Source organism: Accipiter gentilis, chromosome 1 (genome assembly GCF_929443795.1).
Source record: "Accipiter gentilis chromosome 1, bAccGen1.1, whole genome shotgun sequence".
Taxonomy (NCBI): domain Eukaryota; kingdom Metazoa; phylum Chordata; class Aves; order Accipitriformes; family Accipitridae; genus Astur; species Astur gentilis.
In genome coordinates this window covers 39,948,300-39,968,254 of record NC_064880.1, presented here as the reverse complement: position 1 = coordinate 39,968,254, position 19,955 = coordinate 39,948,300, and the positions used below count along the sequence as shown (strand labels likewise).

At 40.6% G+C, this 19,955-nt stretch overlaps 1 protein-coding gene across 2 annotated transcripts in view; it reads left to right on the top strand.

Annotated features, from left to right (window-relative positions):
- Nucleotides 1-19,955, top strand: part of CNTNAP5 (contactin associated protein family member 5) — a 304,375-nt gene that overhangs the window by 119,639 nt on the left and 164,781 nt on the right. For both annotated transcript variants that reach the window (XM_049806131.1, XM_049806123.1), the window contains exon 4: nucleotides 12,087-12,234. In XM_049806131.1, the coding sequence (XP_049662088.1) occupies nucleotides 12,087-12,234 (148 nt within the window). The remainder of the gene's footprint in view (nucleotides 1-12,086; nucleotides 12,235-19,955) is intronic.

The following is a 19,955-nucleotide window of genomic DNA, read 5'->3' as shown; positions in this document are numbered from 1 at the left end:
ATAACCCTAGAGAACTGTATTGACATGCTCTGTTCAAATGGGACTTGACTTCCTGAGACCATGCTTTACTGGTTAAAATGTGTGGATTTTGTCTGTTTCTGTCCTGTGCTGTAATCAAGGATAAGAAATTCTCTTTTCATTCCTCAGTGACTCATGAACACTGACATAGAGGGAAATCAGACTCTCTGAGAATGCTAATCTGAGAGTCTCCAAGGTTGTCATATAATAAAAGATTTGGAAGCCTGCAGAATCACTGCATATTCTTTTAGTTGTAATGTGTTGATTCAGTGGTGTTTTAAATAACTGTTGTCTTAACGCTGCTTTTTCTCAGCGTGGGTACCAGTTCAGGTGTTTGTTAATGCTATACTGCAGAAACCTGAGGAGTTGAAATGTGCATGAGACTATAGTATTGATGCCGATGCAGTTGAGAACATACCAGTGTTCTTTATTAGAGTTAAATTTGTATATTTGCACCATCCTCTTCTGTTTGGCAGAAAATGAGCTCATCTTTGCTGAAGACGGAACAGTGAACAAACGTCCTAGCACAGCTTATTATGCAGGCATCGCAGTATGCAGAAGTTTTGAAAGGAAATCCTGTAATAGGTTAATTTTCCTCTCTGTGGGTTGCATTGTCTAAAGCACTTATTTCTTTCTTCCCTTCTTGGTTACTTTTCAAGGTGTAGCTACTCATACTGCTTTCAGGATAAAAAGAATCTTAAACACAATGTCTTCATCTTAATATTTCCGAAAAATGTTAGGTGTTTCTATTTCTTGTTCTAAAGGCAAGGTCTTTCATGGATCTAACTCCTGGATCCTTTCTTTCACCTACAGTCAGGAGATTAAAAAGAATAAGAGCCCTGTGTGCTAGATTTTACACCTCGGGAGAAGGGCTTGTTAAGCAGCTATTGATTTTTTTTTTATTTTTTTTTTTTTTTTTAATTATCCCTCTCCCCCCCAATCTCAGTTTCCGTATTTAAATTGGAAATACTGGTACTATTGGAGAGACTCCCTAAGGTTTCCAGTTCTTAAGTGTTTCCTTGGCTATGATTTAGGGAAAAAACTGTATGGAAGTGCAAGTAGAAAAGGCAGTTTGCAAGAAGTTTGGTAAAAGAACACTCTGGAGAAGCAAACTATCCAATTAGTATTAACAGGCATTTTATTGAAATTATTGACATGCTATTTTAAAATACAATTCTACTTTTCCCTTCTCTTAAACCTTTTCCCTTCACTTAAGCCATGGTTCTGATTTGATTTCTTTAAAAGTATCCATTATGGTAAATCTTGGGCTGCAGGTCCATACAGAAATCAACTAATTTTCTTAATATTTTTATATCTCTAAAACAGCACGTGAGGCTCCTGAACCTAGTGCCACGGACTGCAAGGCTTAGGAATATTTCCACACCTTGTTCTTTGTTGTTCCTTTCTTAAATGGAGGTATACAGAAGAGGATGACAACTAGCAGTCTTTGTTTGCCTTCCTATGGGTGATCCATTACAACTGCTTAAAAAATTGTGATCTTTTTGTGTGAATCAGCATCGCATATCTTGCTGTTAGAAGATGCGAAGACATAGTTTCTCTAAGATGATCCTCCCTGGGGAAAGGACAAGACTGCAGCTCTCATGGAAAGTCCTAGGGACAGTCCAGAATAATGCAAGCCAGTTTACATATTTACAGAAACCTTTGTTGCATAGAAACTCTGCTTGTTGCAAGAAAATTTCCAGGTTCCTTCCCTTATGTTCAGCAACACAGTGATCATGCTCATTTTGAAATATGTTTTTTACAAGTCCTGAAATTTCCAACTCACTGAGCAGTTCCTATCCTCTTTCCATTTTCTAAATGAAAATTATGGAGCACTTTTTATTTATGGCCTCCTGTGATCTTGGATCTGCTGAATGTATCATGACTTCATTTAATGTCCTACCGTAACAGCAGTTACAGGCCTTTTGTGTACGCAAGCAAAACTTACACTTCAGAGTCAGAATTCCAGGCCATCTCCTCCTTGGATCACCAACAGAAAGTTACTTTTTTCATGTTGTAGTTTAGAGAACATCATGATCTTCAGAACCTACTGCTGAGGAGTTTTTGGTGCGGTTGGCATAATAAAATGCGTGGTTGAATCTCAAAGGGCAGACACGCATTTGGAAGACGTTGCACGCACGTATGTCCACAGAGATGTTGCAAAAGCTCATCTTACTCTATTTCAGGAGGAAGAAAAGTGGTTTCTGTGAGTTGCTTTAGTGTTCTGGAGATTAATTTAATGTGGTTCAATGACAGACCCCAATGTGAAAGTGGAATGACAAGACTCAAATGTACGATGCAGCAAACATTGCAGTAATGGCTTTGTAGGAGGAAGCTATGTCAATTAGATTTAACCCTCCTATGGTAAGAAAAGTCTATGCAACTCACTAAGCCAAGACTATGGCTTATGTACATGAGCATGGATTTACTGCTCTGAAGGGTGTGGTAATGATTTATACCAATACAGGGTGTAACTCATGGTGTATTGACACAGGAGAATTTGCAGTTTAACAAGGCATGGTTGAAGAAGTCTAGAGAAATACATGGGCAAATAGTTTTTTTGTTTTCTAATTTGCAATTACATGGTGCTTTTGTAAGCACAGCATAACAAACCTTAGAAACAGTCACTATTGTTAGTATTATTTATAATGTCAGGTTTGTGTACTTTACGATGATGACACTACTGAGAGAAGATCTTGAGTAAGGTAAACAGCACAGTGGGATCAGTCTACAGCACCCTTTTGCAATGTTAACTGTTATCTTGGCTATTCTTCTATGCTAAGGAGAAAAAAGAAACACAGAAGGCAGTGTATAGCAAAAAAATATGTATGTATGTATGCATGTGCATTTCAGTGCATTATAAAACACTGGAGAAAATCAAGCCTACCTATTTATTCTCTTCCACAGGATATTACTTTACTGATCCAAATGAAAATGCCATCAAACTTCATAACAGGGAAATAATGTAAGATAATGAAGCACAATATTCATCTGAGGTCACTGTTGCATGGAATAACTAACACCTCTCTGGTGTCATCTTGCTGGATCTGTCTGGCAAATTGCAACCAGAGATTGTACAAGTGTACAGTGCTAGCTATTTAAACGCACTGTGATGAAGCTAAATACAGGGAAGGTACCCAGAGTTCCCTAACATTGCCAGACATAAACACCTTCACTGCATTGTTAATCCCACTAATTTAATGTAAAGCGTGAAGGTCTCCATGAGATTTATGCAGAAGAACAGCTGAAATCTATGATTAATGTTGGCAGTGGAAAGAGCAGTTTCAGTCTGTTGGCTAAGGTTAATCTAGTCAAGGTACTGGGGAAATATTTATCCTTTGCTGTGATAGAGCTTAAAATACTATCTATATGTAGGATTGCCTTTAAGATGAAGTGCAGGAGGCTGAGCAGAAACAGGAATTAGCTGCCGACTTTTAGCTTAGACTTGTAATTTATGCATTTAATTTTGCTGCTTCTTGCTTCCATTATTATTAATTTATGTAGCAGTGATAATAATAACAGCGATAACAGCTTCACCTCCAAGTGCTTCGCAGACAGAGCTGCTTCTAAAAACTAAAGATGGGGATCAATTCTCCATCACTGAAATGCAACTAGATGTGAAATGCAACATCCTATTTGTATGCAAGGGCGTCTCAGTAGGGCAAAGAAATTGCACTTGGTCCATTGCTGGGAAGAAGAAGGGCAGCCTGCCCAACTGCAGGTTGGATAAGATGCTTGGGCTACATCTGTATGAGTAAATAGAAGAGGACAGGGACCATTTTCTAGTCGAGAGGTTGAGTGTTGTAGCTCATATATTATCCATTTGGTAAATTCTCTTTTCTTCAAAAGAAATCACTGTACCCGAGCGGCCTGTTGGGAATGGTCTCTGGTGGATACGATATCTCAGACTTTGCCAGGGTACAGTCTGGGAGACTCTGGAAACAGATTGACACTAACTAATTCAAACTGTTTGAAGATCAGACTGTCCATTCCAGTATAGAAATCCAGCATTTTGACAGGTGCTGCTGACCAAAACAAGAAAAGAAATTAGGATTTGCTAGGGGTAAATCAGAACAGGAGAAAAAGAAAAGAAGAAAAAAAAGCACAAATAATTCAAAATGTCTGTAATATTTTGTTTCATTTTCCTTGGTATAAATAGAAATGTTTCATTGTCCTGAAGGGGCCCAAGAAGCTTCATGTTTTTAATGTCACCAACTAATGTTTTCTGGATTGACACAGACCTGTCTAAAACAAAATATTATATACATTGTCTTAATAGATAGTCTTTAAAAAACATTTTAAAATGTTTTCTTTTGCAAAGTGTTTTGATAGTGTAAAAATCTGTGGGTTTTATTGGAAAATCTGTGAATAGTTCTACTGTTAGCAGAAGGATAATACACAACATCCTTAATATAAATGTGGTTTACGTTGGGCAGTCATCTATCTGAGGCTAATGATGTTGTTAACAGTATTTGTTCCTGTATCTGGAAAGTAACTAACCAGAGAGAAGGGTATGCATTCAGTGTAATGGGGTAGATCTGAGGCAAATAATCTTCTTACTTGAGCAGATTATTCAAGGAGGTGATGAAGTAGTAAGAACCCTGCCACGTTATTGTATCTTCTCTCCCCTGGACTACTCTGCTATATACAGAAACTGCCAGCAGCTCAGAGGTGACTAACTAATGCTTAGAAACCCAGGTGGACATTGCATTGCTGAAGCACAGCAGTCAGCCCCTCAATAAGTAACAAATGCAATGCATATTTCCCGGTTGGACCCCTGCTTGATAACCCATACTGCAGCCATTCATTTTAATTCTTACTGTATAGGGTAGTTAAACTACCTCTTTGTAGACCAAGATTTCTTTTTTTCTTCCACGGGGGGTGGAGGACTGGGAAGAGAAACTCACTTCTTCAGATAATAGGTGACGGGAGGATAATTTTGACAGGTGACTCTTGTATTCTTTTTCCCCCTGCTCCTCCCTAATAGCAGCTCTGACACTGTGCCGGGGGATATTGGTTTTGAGGTTCTTGTCAAGGATGGATGTTTTGAAGAGAAAAACGTATCTGCTTTTAGGAAAGAAGAAAAGAAACAGGCAGAATAGAGGCTTCTCTTTCTGAAGGCAGGATAGGCTTTAGACTAGCTAGAGTCATAGTGTTCAACCTGGAAGGGAAAACGTGAGCCTGGAAACAGGCAACCCGGCTCAGAAGGCTTTAACCAGAAATGGCTGGTTACCTTTTGTCATGAAGACCATGGTGCATTAGCAGGAAAGACAGACGTGAAGTAGGAAGAGATGCTCCGAGGCAAGCGATGTGCTAAGAGGACTCATCCTGCCCTCCAGCTTCCAGTCCCTGGACCAGGCTGGCAGACATTTCCTCTTGGGCTCAGATTAAAACCTGCTTATATCGGTGGAAAAGGCTCACATTGACTCTCCAAAGCAGGCAAGTTTTTTGTCCTTGAAGTAAAAAAAAAGTACTTCATTTTTAGAGATTGGTTGAAACAAAATTGAAAGAAAATTTAACTTGCCTTTTGAGAAAGAGAAGTGAGAAAATACAACACATAGGTTTGCCATCCGTGTGTCAAATGTGGCTGCATGGTACATGAAAACAAAGATCTAAACTGCAGCTCTTTAAGGAGCCGAGCGGTCCTTGTCGTTCTTTCCTTCTCCCCATGGTCTTGTCCCCCTCTAATAGCAAAAGGATTTTTAAGGTCACATGCTGAAAGAGGGCAACTCCCAGGGGCCAGGTCCTACCATGAACCCCTGTGCTGGAAAGCTGCTCTTAACACACCCTCCAAATGAGGTGGAGCTTTTAGCAGCTCCCAGTCTGGACATGGCAATTGAGATGACAGCAAAGCCATTTTACTATGTTTCTTCATGACAAGATATTAACAGTTCTGGCTTGATGTGTTGGGCAGGACTTTTTCCATTACATAAGCAAAGCAGCATTTTTCACTGTTGACAGGCACAGTATGTTAGACTTTGAAGTTGTATATTTTTCTTCCTCATTTTTCTCTGTCTCTTTTTTTTTTTTATTTATTTTTTTTTAATCTCTGTGTTTTAGGGCTGGGCCAAGGTGAACAAGGTGAAGGGGGGAGTTTCTAAAATTGCCTGAACTGACAGTTACTTTTGTTTTGCAGCAGAAACTAAATGGATTTTTTAATTTTCATTATTATGAAAAGTCACCACAAGCCTGTCCAGGCCCAAGGTTTTGCTAGGAGGCACTGATGCGGTATAATTGTTCTGTGAAAAAAACCCTGTAGCATCCCATTAAAATCAGAGGCTGCTGAGTTTCCATATGGTGTGTTTATGGCTGTATTGTGTCTTTGTCATGGTAGGTTTCAGTCTCTTTCCACTCATACAAGCAGAGATGTGGGACCCCTACCATAACTTGGTTTCAGTCACTGGCTTCCCCAAACCCTGGATTTAATACCCACACTCAATAGCTCCACTGAGTTGCATCCCAGGTAATAAGAACTTGAGCAGAACTGAAATCCTGTTGCCTCTGAGGAAGATAAAAGCTATCCTTGAGTCAGAGTTTATTTCAACCTAGAAAGTGTGAAAAGCTAGGCAATGTTTTCTCCTTCCTGTTTCAGATTTTCATGTTGTTTCTTAGCTGGAAATTCATGTTTTCTTTAAAGTGCATATACGCTCAAATATTTGAGGAGGTCCTAGGAGGCATACACCAGGAAGCATGTTCTGTATCAGAGTGCTAACTCCTTAGCTCCTGATCTTTCTCATCATAGTAAGGAAGTTTAAAAGGGAGAATGACATTGTTTTTCTCTTAAGTATTGCAGTTTTAGGATTTATGACAGGCTTAGCTGCTTTTTATCTCACTTTGGTTCCTTCACTAAGCTTCTGGATAGCTTGTATTAAGTGTGCTCCTGTCCTTTCTTTAGGCACTGGAGGCAGCATACTGCGACGTCTTGGGTGAGATTTTAAGGTGGAGTGCTCTTTTTTGTGCTTGTATTTCTTTCAGTGAAGGTTGAAATGTTGTAAATTGCTCACATCTGTGTTTGTGCCCTCTGCACATTCATAATCTGATTTTTTTTTTTTTTCCCTCCCCTCAGCTCAGTTCATCAGAATAACTTTGGCAGAAATGAGAGTATTCAATACGTCTTAAAATATCTCCCCTAGAAGGTAGTTAACCTCAGGTCTGCCTGCTCACTGTTCAGGGTTGATTGTGCCTATGTTGCTGCTTGCATACTCATTTTGAACCCATCCCATTACCTGCCTGACAAAGTGGGAGAACAAAATATATTCAGCAGAGTCATTGTGGGAACTACATTCTGCAGCTCTGTAAATAAGTTGCTATGTGCTGTGCAGAGTGTCTGTGCAGGGGAGACTGAGATAAAGTCCTCTGTATGATGCTATCTTTTGAATTGATTAGGCTTTCATGAGCAGACACTTTTCTTGCACCCAGTTTCCACTTGTCTGTCTAAAGGTGAAGATTGGTTTAAGAGTTTGGCCAAAGGGTGATCTAAAGTTTAGCACATCAGAACTCACTGGTCTGATCTGGCACAGATCTGAGTTAATACATGAGGTAGAGAAACAAATGTGTGTCTGCAGGGTTATTAAACAACTGTCATGTTTCACCACAGTTGCTGACATTTTCCTGAACTGCCCTTGAACAGCTTTGGGGATCCCCCTGAATGGGAGAGTTGTATAAACAGCCCATTCATTTGAATTGTTATGTTTCGTGAGGGAGTCATACATCCAAATTCCAAGTAATGATGGTGGGTTTGAGATTTAAACTTCTTTGAAAGTTTTCTTTTTCTTCTAAACTGGAATTCTATTTTGTTCCCCTTCAGTATAACCCATGAACCAGGTGGGTTGACCATTGGGAAAAGCATCGTATATGCTTGTCTTGCTCTTACTCTTCCCTACGTGCCGACAGGCACTGCCGAAGAGGTGGCACTGGGCTGGTTGGACCCTGCTCCAAACCACTGAACCTGTTCTTACCTCACCTCTGCCTGCCAGTGGGACCTGCCTTTGCTGGCTCATAAAAAAGCCTCATAAAATATTACTGTGGTGCCACACTCTGTGTCACAGTGGGGCATCGCGCAGCCAGGTGTCGTCAAACAAGCTTGGTCCGAGAGGCAGCCCTGCCCGTGGCAAGCTGTTAACCTTACAGCCACTAGCACCAGGGCAAAGCTTTTGCCTTCAAGAAGGTGGTGGCAGTATTTGGTGCTAATGGAGCTTTTTGATTTATAAGCCCCATAGAATGCCAGAAACAGAATTTCCCAAGTAAATCATCAGTCTGTTGTGTTTACAGTGCTTGTAAGAAACCACAGATTTCAGTGTTACGCTCCCTCCTAGAGCACCTGTGTTGCACGGGAAATGGCATGTGGGTGCTCTGTTTTCTTTGCTAGCTTGTTGTTTTGTTCCTGTGAATTAATCCCTATCAATAACAAGTTGTAATAGAGGCCGTTTCTCAAGAGGAAGTATTTCTGCCATTCTCACCGATAAGTTTACTGTTAATCAATATTTGAACCTCCAGGGCTACAGAATCTGGTACTGCATCCTTGTTTCACCTTCTTTAATGGATGGATTATTTCTGTGTCAGCTGTGGATCTAAGTTTTCAAGTGACCAGCTGTGGCAATTGGTGTTATTCAATCAATGGTCTACAGCCCACAGGTGGTCCATAAAACATTGGAAGGTGATCTGTATAGCAGTGGGAGTTGGAAGTGAAAATCAAAGCAATCCTAAAGGCATACACAGTGACGCCCCGCAGTTAGCAGCAAGCAGTGGTGTGCCAGCTGCATGCAAAACCGTCTCATAGGCGCAGATCGATGGGTACGGCATTGCCTGTGGATTTTTTTCTTTTCTACAAAAAGTTTCATTGGCTCTTTGGTTATTAGAGAAGCTTGAGAAACACTGCTGTAAGGGATGTATTGGACTTTTGAAGGGTTTATTTTTACCAACATGACTGTTTCAACGTGGGAAGGAAACTTTTTACATAGCTGCACATCAGGCTTGGAATCCACTGATTGGAAGGCTGGGTGTGGGTAATTCTGGCTTTTCCATGGGGTGTCGTGAAGGAAACTTATCCAGCACAGACGCCTGCGGGTGGGCACCTGGGTCTGCTTGTGGATGGTGGAGTACAGCTTTCTCTGTTTTATCCGGCAAAACCGTGAAGCTCCTTTGATTGCACAGGCAGTCCCTGAAGTGTGCTGTACACACCATCTGCCTGGAGGCAGAGGGCTGCCTCTGCGAGCAGCGGTGACGCTCCCGCGCGTTGTGCTTGGGTGTGCGGTTGGCACAAGCTTTGCAAAAAAAAATGTCTTTACAGGTTTGCCCTGTGAGAGAAGAGTCAAGACTGCTCTCAGCAACAGTTACAGGTAGCTGTGAACTGCCCCGGTGGTTTTCCAGCGGCCACGAGGGCCCGCTGATGACAGAGTGCCGCGGTGTGCCGGCACAGGCTGCATTCCTACCTGCTTTCCAAGCAGGAATGCATGGGCTGTTCAGCGCACGGTCGTATTTGCAAATCATCTGGTTGCCATTACTTTGTAATTGCAAGGCGATATTTCTAGAGGTGCTGTGCTTTTCAACTTGCTCTTTCTCCCAGAATGTTTTATTTTTATCTATAAGCCAAAAAATTATTACCTTGTGGGCCTGTGATGCAATGTGCAGTATTGACAGCCTTGTGTCTGAGAGTATTATGAGAAAAAACCAACACAGATGCTTGTTTCACAGTATTGCTGTATTAAAGTGTACTTTTGCTTTTGTCTCTTAATTTTCACCTTTCGCTTGCATTCTAGTCACTGCATTTAAGCTTTTCTTCAGAATTGGGAGGACTGGAAACTCTTTGCTCCCCCTCTGTTCTTTTTCTTCTTTCTTACTTCTTTTTTATCTTATGAAAGGTGAGATTTTTACATAGTCATGGGATATCAAGAGGATGAGCTTTCTAAGCAAACAAACAGAAAACAACACTCCTGTTTATCCATCTTGTGTATCCGTGAGTGTCTTAATAAAAATGTGAGTGCTGCCACAGCTCTGACTGTGAGACTTACTCTCTGCTGACAGTTTCATTACTGAGTACAACAAGATTTTTTACTTGAAATATGAGGAAAAAAACTAAAATACTCTCTGCTGGAATTTGAATTTGGCTCCTATCTGGAAAGCAGTATGAATAAGCCCAGGGCATCTTGACGTGCTACTTGCGACACTCCTCAAAACATATCTGATGGGCAGATCTGCTGAACTGCTGTACGTGGTTAACTCTGAATTAAGATCAGCATGAATCCTCGTCCAAAAAATTTTAATTATATAGTATAGCTGAATTTGTGAGAGGTTAGTTAACCATCACAGAATACTCGTAGAAAACAAGAACTTGTGCATAAAAAGTTCGGAAGAAGAGATGCAGGATAAGCAAAGCTTTGGGGACAGCTGGGATAGCTGAATTATATACCCTTTTCAGCCTGATAAGCACCTAATAAAAATAATTTTACAGATCATATGTTTTGAAGGGTGGTTTTTCACTGAGGTAACTGGGGTTGTGAGAAATCATTTCAGTAAAATTGTTCATCTTCAGAGGCAAGCAATACCAGCAATGAAATGCACCTGCAAAGCATGTTTTATGAATTGAGATGTGTGCTGTCTTTTGCATTCATGACTGGGTGGAAAATAAGGCTTATTGCATATAAGACAGTTTTCCCAGGTTAGAGTTTTTAAGGTGAAAAAAAATAAGCATGGTATGATTTCAAAGTATTATGCCTTAGAAATGTTCAAGGATTATTTTTTTTTTATTGAATATAGTTCTAATAAAACAATAGCACGCTAGGTTTAGTAAAAGAAGAGCACACTAAATTTGAAGTTTTACAGAATTTTTAACAACATTTGGGAAAAAGTTGGAACACTTGCATTTGAGTAAAAATTTAAACAGTTGCTAATTAGTCCTTTTTTCAGAGTGGAGATGAAAGCCCCAATCTCTTTAGCTCAACCTTCAGCCACCGGGAATGAATTGTAGGTCTACTTTACTGGGGTTATTCCAATCTGTGCTTGCAGTTGCATTGCGTAGGTGAATGGTGCCAGCTTTTGAACTGCAGAAGCATTTAAAACTGGTATGACATTTTGTGATGAGATTTTATATTTATAAAGCGAAGGACCTCTTTTACAAATACCGCCTTCCTGTGAGATTATTTTTTTTAAGTTCTGTCTCTGGTTTTCATGTTTCACAAAACTGTTAGCTTCAAGTTTAAATCCTAGCTGAGTTACTCAAATATTCTGAAGATTGAGGGGAGTCTATGATATACCTAGACCAATGTTACACAGTAAGGGTGTAAAGATGAATTGAAATTCTTCAGGCAGGATCAGAGCTTGGATGCTTGTCTTCAGGTTTGTCTTTGAAATCCTGCAGTCATTCTTCATCCATGAGAGAATTTCCTCTTGTTAAGTGATAATTCTGAGTAAGTCCATTAATTTTGGCTTGCAGTTGCAGGCAACTAATCAAATAGGCAAGAAAAAGAGTTAAATTATTATTGTTTGCAAGCTTTAACTCTCTTGGGTGAAAACACAGTCAAAATGCTGACTCTCCCGTGTACTGGCTCAGGCTTTCATCTCTTCCTGTGTCTTGCTCGAGTTTTCTGTGGCATATCCAGATGTACACTTTCCTGTTCGTCTTCCCAGGCTCTGGCCAACCTCAGTGCCTTGTGGCCATCTTTGTCTACTGCCCTGAGTGCACCAAAGCCTAAACTGGGCCCCATCCTTCACTGCGCTGAAGGGACTGTGTGTATGTTAGGGGCTGATGGAGTATTGTGGTGCACAGGAATATCCTGGCTTTGGAGAAATTATGCAGCAGCTTCTCTAACATCCCCGTCTACAACCTGCTTTTGTAACTCCCTGTATACGTCCCCCCACTCCTCTGAGGTGCTTTGTGTGCTGCTGTCTCCCTCCTTTCCCTCCATAAGAGACACAGCACTTAAAAGAAAACCTGACAACCATTTCAATAATTTTGAGTAATTTATAAGACTGAGAATCAGGAAGAGGGGTGGCAGTTCACAGACTTAATTCAGAGTGCTGCATTCACCTGTCAGTGCTAAATGTCTCACCAAGGCTCTCTGTCCTTCCAGGTTTTCACAGGGAACAGCAATGCTGACAGTGTGGTTCACCACAAATTTCTGCACTCCATGAAAGCCCGCTTCTTGCGCTTCATCCCTCTGAAGTGGAATGTCGGTGGGCGAATAGGACTGAGAGTTGAGGTCTTCGGCTGCTCCTATAGTAAGTGGCTACATCTTAATCCACATTTTCTCTAAGAGTTTTTTGTTGATGCTGTCAGTGCTGCGGGAGGGCTCCAGCACAAGTTTTACGAGTTAAAAGGTAATGTGAAATATGTAGCCATCGTTTATTTTTTCAGTAGTTGTTCATGTCGTTCTGCTCAGGGATGCACTGGCCCATCTAGCTCAGCTGCTGAAGCTTTCTCAGAACTGAGCCCACCAGAGAGCAATTTGCTGCTGCTTGCTAGCGCAAGGCAGTCACATGCTGCAAAACCTCCTGCTCCACTGGAGGGCACAAAGCTACTTGGGATATTTTGTGGGGCTTTATTTGGGAATGGTACCACCTTTTGCTTAAATAGTTCATTTTTGGTTTTAAGGCAAGTTAACTAGTTGTTCAAGGAAGTGCTGCGGATTGTGCAGCTAGTACTGCTATTTGAGGCTGATGACTTTATAGCTCCAGAAAAAAGAGAACTCGTCTGCTGCCTTTGCATGAGCGTTTTCTTTGGCACTCTTCATAACGCATGGTGATGATCCTCCAAGACATGGTCTGCAGCGCTTTGTCACATGGGCTTTGGAGCAGCCTATAGATGTTGCCTTTGGGGCATTTCCCCCACATAGTTATTGTACTGCTGCAGATGTATGAACTGTCACCACAGAAGAGTGCGAATGTAAAGAAAAAGGACCAAGGTTACTCCCTCACACAAAACAAAAACAGGTCCACAAATGAGGAAACACAAGTCTGGTATTCGTTTCTCAGGTGGCTGTAGGTTTATCTCTGAAATGGTCAAGTGTGACTTGAGACACTGTTTGAGACAGGTGAGATTTTGCTGGGGAGAGTTCAGGGGATAACAGCATTTTACCAGTAAGTTCAACATGGTGTGGCACAAGTCACCATCATGTGACACTAATGTACTTGTACATCTCTCCGTTTAGCTTACATCCTCATCTGCTCCTGCTTGGTGCAGAAATGGGTTGTAAGATAATAAGCAGAAAAACTCCTATTTGGGAATAAAAGAGCAAGTGTCTTAAATCTTCACACAATCCCGTTGAACAGGGACGCAGCTCCGGGACTCTTAGTGGCCTCATCACTACACTCAGGTTGTAGGACTGATTCACGTGGTTTCACAGGAAGATCCTTGTTGTGGTCTGTGTGTAGATCTATGTGTAGGTCTAGAAGATCCATTCAGGTTTTTTTAAATGCTGCTTCTCCACCTACTTTGACGCTCAGGCACTGTGGACTATCATTCATTTAAGTACAGACCTGCAACAGCCTGGTCTGAATGGGAAGTTACTAGGGCAGGAGACCTTTTCCAGCCCTACCAGTGGACATGGAAACTGAAAACTATAAATCAGAACCAACCGCACTTGATGACATCATACCAAAGCAGCTGTCTCATCTGTTTTCAAAGAGCTTTCTTCTGTTAATGATGACCAAACCTCTACAGCGAAGAGTATAGTCTAAACAGATGTGCAACAAATAGAACTCAAACTGAAGGTTGAATCTTTTATAGCTGAATGTGTTTTGGTGCTGCTCTGTGAAATACTAAACGGGCACTACTTTCATGTCATATTGTGATCGTATCTTCTATGATACGAAGAAGACTTCAGAGTCACTTGCAGGCTGAGTTTCCTTGTGCTTCATCCAAGTCTTCATCTTTGTCCTATACCCTACAGTTACAGGAAATAAAAATGGTTGTGCAGAATCAAGGTATGAGATTGAAGCAAGCCACAAAAGAAATAAAGGGATTCATAAAAGTTTTACGGAGTGTTGAAATATTCATTCCGTTTATATAAATGTGCCATTCAGATTTCTCCCTGGCAAATTGCATATGCCAAGCAATACCTGTCTACAGGTTTTGCTTATATAGTTTTGCAGTCTTGGCTACTCCTAACCCAGGTGCTGCAGCACTGTACAAAAGATGTTTGATCATTTATAAAATGTCATCTTTACTGTTACACTGACAGACTATCTGCAGCAGATCCTGAGCTGGTGTACGCCTACATAACTGCATTTTGTAACGTTTGACAGCATACAGTCTCATCCACCATATTCAATTCTGGCACAAGAAATATATTAATCATTTGAAGAGAGTTTTAAAAAACGATAAAAAAAAAAAAAAAAAGAAATCACAAGAGACAGGCTGTTGGACAAGCCAGGAAGGAAATGGAACTAGAAGAACAAATGTCCCAATGTGCACCATCTCTAAGAGATGACCCTTCATGCAAGTGTTTGTGTTTATATGAAAGTAAGGACACGAGGCTGGGAGTAGGACCAGCATTATAGTCACCTACCTTACCAAAGGCCGCAGCTGATATAAATTCACCTGTAAGAGCCTAATTCTGAGTTATGCCCAATCCTCTTTAAGCTGTTGGAATGAGTTAAAGGCTTCTATAGGGAAACAAACCCAAATTTTTTGATCTTAAGACCACTGAAGTTGAAGAAAGGATTTCCACCAGCATTTTAGCTTTGGATCCAGTCCTGAAGTGTAAGATAAAAAGAGAATGTGTGCATGGGGAACACATATGAAGCAAATCCTGCGCAAACATACGAGTGTGACTGCGGGGTTATTCCTACCTCTTAGCCTACTTGTAGAAGCATGTTGAAATTCAGGTGATGCTGGACTACTGGCTGTCCATTCCACTTTTCAGGCAAATGTTGCCTCAGAAGCACAGCACCTGATCTGAAAACAGAGTTGCTTTATATTGATATTTGGAGCAGAAAACTGCAGAAGTGAAGTTTTCATTTACAGACAAGCTGGAGATCTTTTTTTGTGTGAGTGGCAGCATTTATTGTTTGGCTGAAACAAAAGTCTGGGGACACTGACAGCTTAGGCCATCTGAATTTCATGTACTGCTGCACATCTGTTAAGACCCTGGGACTACTGCCAAACATGCAGCTGAGCACCTCACTGTGATGCACCAGGGTGTGTAAAATAGCCTGTGGTTCCTTGGATGGTCTCTGCTCACATCAGCTCCTTTTTAACCTTGCATATTTGAGCAGAAGATGACAGCTGCAGGAGAGGTTTGTGGCTTCGCTGCTGCTTAAGCATTTTTGTGATGGCAAGGTTAGGTGAATGTGATACTCCTGGGTCAGCGCAAGGTTCTGATCTCTCAGTTTTGGAGTATGAGTGTCCTGTGCGGCATGCTCTGCTGAACAGGTTCCAGGAACGCAACCTTGTGCTAACTTTTGGCAAATGCAGCTTTCAATGATGACTGTTTAGCAGGGAGCGTGTGGAAGGCATCAGGTCTTGTAGGTCACCAAATACTCTGTCAGGACACAGTAACAAAAAATACTGAAGAATCATATTAGTGATTAACTGCTATGTGCAGTGGATGCCAAAGTGGCTAACTTGTGATTGCACTGTGCTGCTGAATGGCACTCACTGTTGTTTATTGCTCCTGCTAGAAGTAATTTACTACTATGAATTTATCCCCCACACTTCTCTGTCAAACAAGACAGCTTTTGTCTTTCTTTTTGTTTTCCTCCCCCCCGCTCCCCACCTTTTGCTTTTCACCCTCTTAATTGGGTGCCGGTTGACATTGTTTCTTTGGAACATAAACCCATAAAGCTCTTTCAGACACATGAGTGTGCTTGACCCTATCCCATACCGATCAAAGTTCCTGTGCAACAAAGCACTCCAAGGCTGTCAAATCAGCTGGAATTCACAGATGACACATGCTAATTGTTGTTTACTTTCTTACACAGAAAGTATGTATTTAAATGAAAGGTAATTACATTTATTTTAAATTTGTGTGAAGATTCCATCTCACATCCTCAAAATAGGTACTGAAACAGCAAGGAGATGATCTTGATCTGAAAATATATGTTGATGTTTCCCTTTCAGAAAAGGATTTATGATGAGTTAAATGGAAATTTCCATGCAGAGGTATGTGTAAGCTCTCACTGTCCTTTTGCAGCAGTGTTTCCAGAAGCAGTGTGATTGTCACAGATAACCAGAGCTGCAATAGAGGATGTGTTCAGAAAAATGGTAAAACAATTGCTTTTGATGCTGGGGGCAGTGAGGGGGGAATGGGTATATCTTTATACTTAGGAAAAGTCTTGTTAGCTTAGTGTTGGAAAAAAATCTGCTGACACAATTGCTTTTATAGGATAAGATTTATAGCTGCATTGAAGATGCTGATCATATTCCATAACTGGTTAACAGCTCAAAATGCATCAGCATATTCTGTAACTGGTTAACAGCTCAAAATGCATCAGCAGAATCAGGTGTATGTGCAGTGAACAGGCTGGGAAACTGCAGGAGAAACAATGATAGGGTGTGAGACAGTATCTTCTGCTTTTGAGAGCAGAGTTCTTCATTTGCAGTTCAGGACACTGATTTCTCATCTTTTGCTGTCATTGCTTCAGGGAATACGATCTGGTATTGTGCTTTTTGATTAAATGATATTTTTACTGGATCTTTTTTCATCTCTGTCTCTTTTTTTTTTTTTCTTCTTTTTTTCCCCTACCTTCCTCCATCCTCTCCTTTGTCTTCCTGTGAGACAGAAAAGAACGCATTGCAGAGAACCACTTAATGTCTGATGATCATTGTCCAGTAGTGTTTGTAAGCAACTGCATAAGATAAATACCCAAACAATTGCTTACCAAGAGGCAGACATAGATTTGTGATAGGGATAAAACTGCACAGCAGAACAGTCACTTCTGAAATGCTCATCCACATTCATCCTTTGGATTGCATGTCTGAGAGGGGTAAGGAGAGGGAAGTCAGGTTGGCTTTAGACTCGCTCAAGTCAGTAGGACATGACTGGCCAGGAGAGACATCTGTTCAGACCAGGAACAGTCCTACTCCTCCTGCAGGAAGTTAAAGCTTCTGTTCATTGGTGTAAATGCAAGATCAAAAATTCCTGTCTCAAATTGCAATTGTTCCTAGAGGATATTTTTGTATTTTGGAATAACTTTGTCAAGTAAGTGTTTACTTTTTCTAAAATCATAAGGAGGACTGTCTTTATAAATAAGAATGTATATCCTCTCTGCTGCCAGGAGCAGATTGCTGCACAAGTAAACTCCATGCTCTCGCATTACTCCCAGCCTGGCTCCTCTCAGCACAGCTGGTCCCACAGGTTGAGCTCTGTGATCACATTGTCCCTTTAAAAAAAAAAAAAAAAAAAGTTGACTTAACCTGATAGTCCATCTTCAACTAACTGCCTGTGTTTCCACCCACCCCAACAGACTTTAATGTTTGGATCTGTGTTGGGAAAGGAAATTCAAATGGAATGACATAACCAGCACCCCTGGGGCCAGAACCTCTACTGAATTTCAGAAAAGCTTGATGAATTATTTCTATTTTATGGGAACTTCTTCACCTGTGACCAGGAGTATGTATGTACTCCTGCCCCCTGTACTTGGCACCGGTGAAGCTGCACCTTGAATACAGTTTTGGGCCCCTTGCTACAGGAAAGACATTGAGATGCTGGACCATGTCCAAAGAAGAACAAAGATGGTGAAGGGTCTAGAGAGCAAGTCTTATGAGGAGCGGCTGAGGGAACTGGGTTATTTTAGTCTGGAGAATTGGAGGCTTGGGGGAGACCTTACTGCTCTCTACAGCTACCTGAAAGGAGGTTGTAGTGAGGTGGGTGCTGGTCTCTTTTCCCATGTAGCAAATGATAGGACAAGAGGAAATGGCCTCAGGTTGTGCCAGGGCAGATTTAGATTGGATAAATTTCTTGACTGAAAGTGTTATCAAGTGTTGGAGCAGGCTGCCCAGGAATGTGGTGGAGTCACCCTTCCTGGAGGTATTTAAAAGATGTGTAGATGTGGCACTTAGGGACATGGTTTAGTGGTGGGCTTGGCAGTGTTAGGTTTATGGTTGGACTCGATGATCTTAAAGGTCTTTTCCAACCTAAATAATTCTGTGATTCTGTATGTATTTACAGCAGAGGTATCTGTTTCAGTGGGGAATAACATGAAAGAAGTGTCTTTTGCCCAATCTCACTTTTGATGAGTTTTGTAGCCTTGTTGATGAGGACAGGGTAGAAAAGTACCCAGACTGAGTGAAGTCTGTCTTCAGGGAGCATAAGTAAAGCAGCAGACAGTGCAGAATGAAACTACATGTTGTGTTTGAGTTTATTATTCCTACAGATTTGCTGAGACTTGTAACATTTCTGATCCTTGTTTTCTTCCTGAGAGTGGATTATGGACATACATGGACTAAATAAACACTAAGCAAACAAGCAGGTTTTCTGGAGTGACTGTATTAGAATTGTGCTATATCTTTCAATTTTGAACAGGAAGCCAACGATTTGTTGTCATGCAAACTGCCACTAATGACTTTTGGCTGCCAGTGTTAGCATTTATTTGACATATTCCCATTTCGTTTGGGGCTATTTATTGGCCAGTGTACTCACAACTGATAATTAGTGAAGCAGAACTTCTCAGAAACAGGTTTTCCTTTGTGTTATACTCTGTAAATGTCAGTGGTAGAGCTCTTCAAGAAATTGTGTGTTATGCTGTGGCTTAGAGGAGAGTTAAAACAAGGACTTAAGTGTGAATTCAGACTGGTTGAAGGCTCGAATCTTAAGAAGAAGAAGAAGAAAAGAAGGCTGCTATTATGGCAACATTGAATCAGAGCTCTTACAGTATCTTTGGTTTTGAGAGCTTGGAGGAAAATCAACTTTAACTGCAAAATGCACTGGAAATCAAAGACTGTAACTTCTTTATAAGCTATTTTCTAATTCCTGCCTGTGTTAAAATGAAACCATTTTTATGATACACTTGCAATTTACTTTAAACAAATTGAAGCATTTAATGTAGCTAGGGGAAATTCATAAGAACTAAACTATGAATTTAATTCCCTTTATAGAAACTGGCAGTCAAGGTGTCAATAGAAAGAAATCAGCAATTCTTAAGGAGCTGTTTCTGAACACCTAATTTAGAAGTAAAAACCAGTAAAAGCAGATGGCGTGAATACTTTTGTATTCATGATACTTCCTAAACAAACAACTGTTCCGCGTATGATGCTAAACAGCATGTTATAATTCTGGCATCACAGAGAAGTTGGTCTTAGTTTATTCTGGAGTGAATTTTTCCCAGGGTTGAATTTCCTTGTAGTTTTATTCTCATAAGAAATAATCAGTTGACTTCTGATCTGGAATGGAATCAGTTTTGGAGTGACAGAATTTTGCATCAAATTTAAATTTTGAGCTCCTGCAAGTTTGTAAGTATGCCATCAAGCTTCTGTATAAACTGTCATATTGACATGCAGAAGTTATCAATGGTCCAGTTTAAAGAAGAAAAAAAAGGAAAAAAAAAAAAAAAACAACCACCAACTCCTATTACTTTTGTTTTTAAAGAGGAACAAATGAAACTACCATTAATGCTCCAAAGGATAGAAGAACTCTCAAGGGAGTTTAGATGACTTAAATCACCAACTTTAATCACAATGCAGTTGCTGACCTGGAGGTCTTGATTGTTTTGCATATGGACTTTTCAGTTATTTTTCAAAAGAAAATGGAAAACTGGTAGCTTTGGATTATCATTAATACACATGGTTTGCAAACAAAGATAGTCTATGCTCTTTCTTCTTAGTTACTATGAAGGTATTCTTTGTCTTTATGCATGTATCCCAGTACCTACATAGCTCAGTAAACCCTTGCTCAGATTCTTCATCGCCTGGTGGTTTTAATTCTTAATATTTTTCTTAACAACAGGAAATACCAATTGACAGATTTTTTATTTACAAGTAGATATTTTATCCATAATTTATG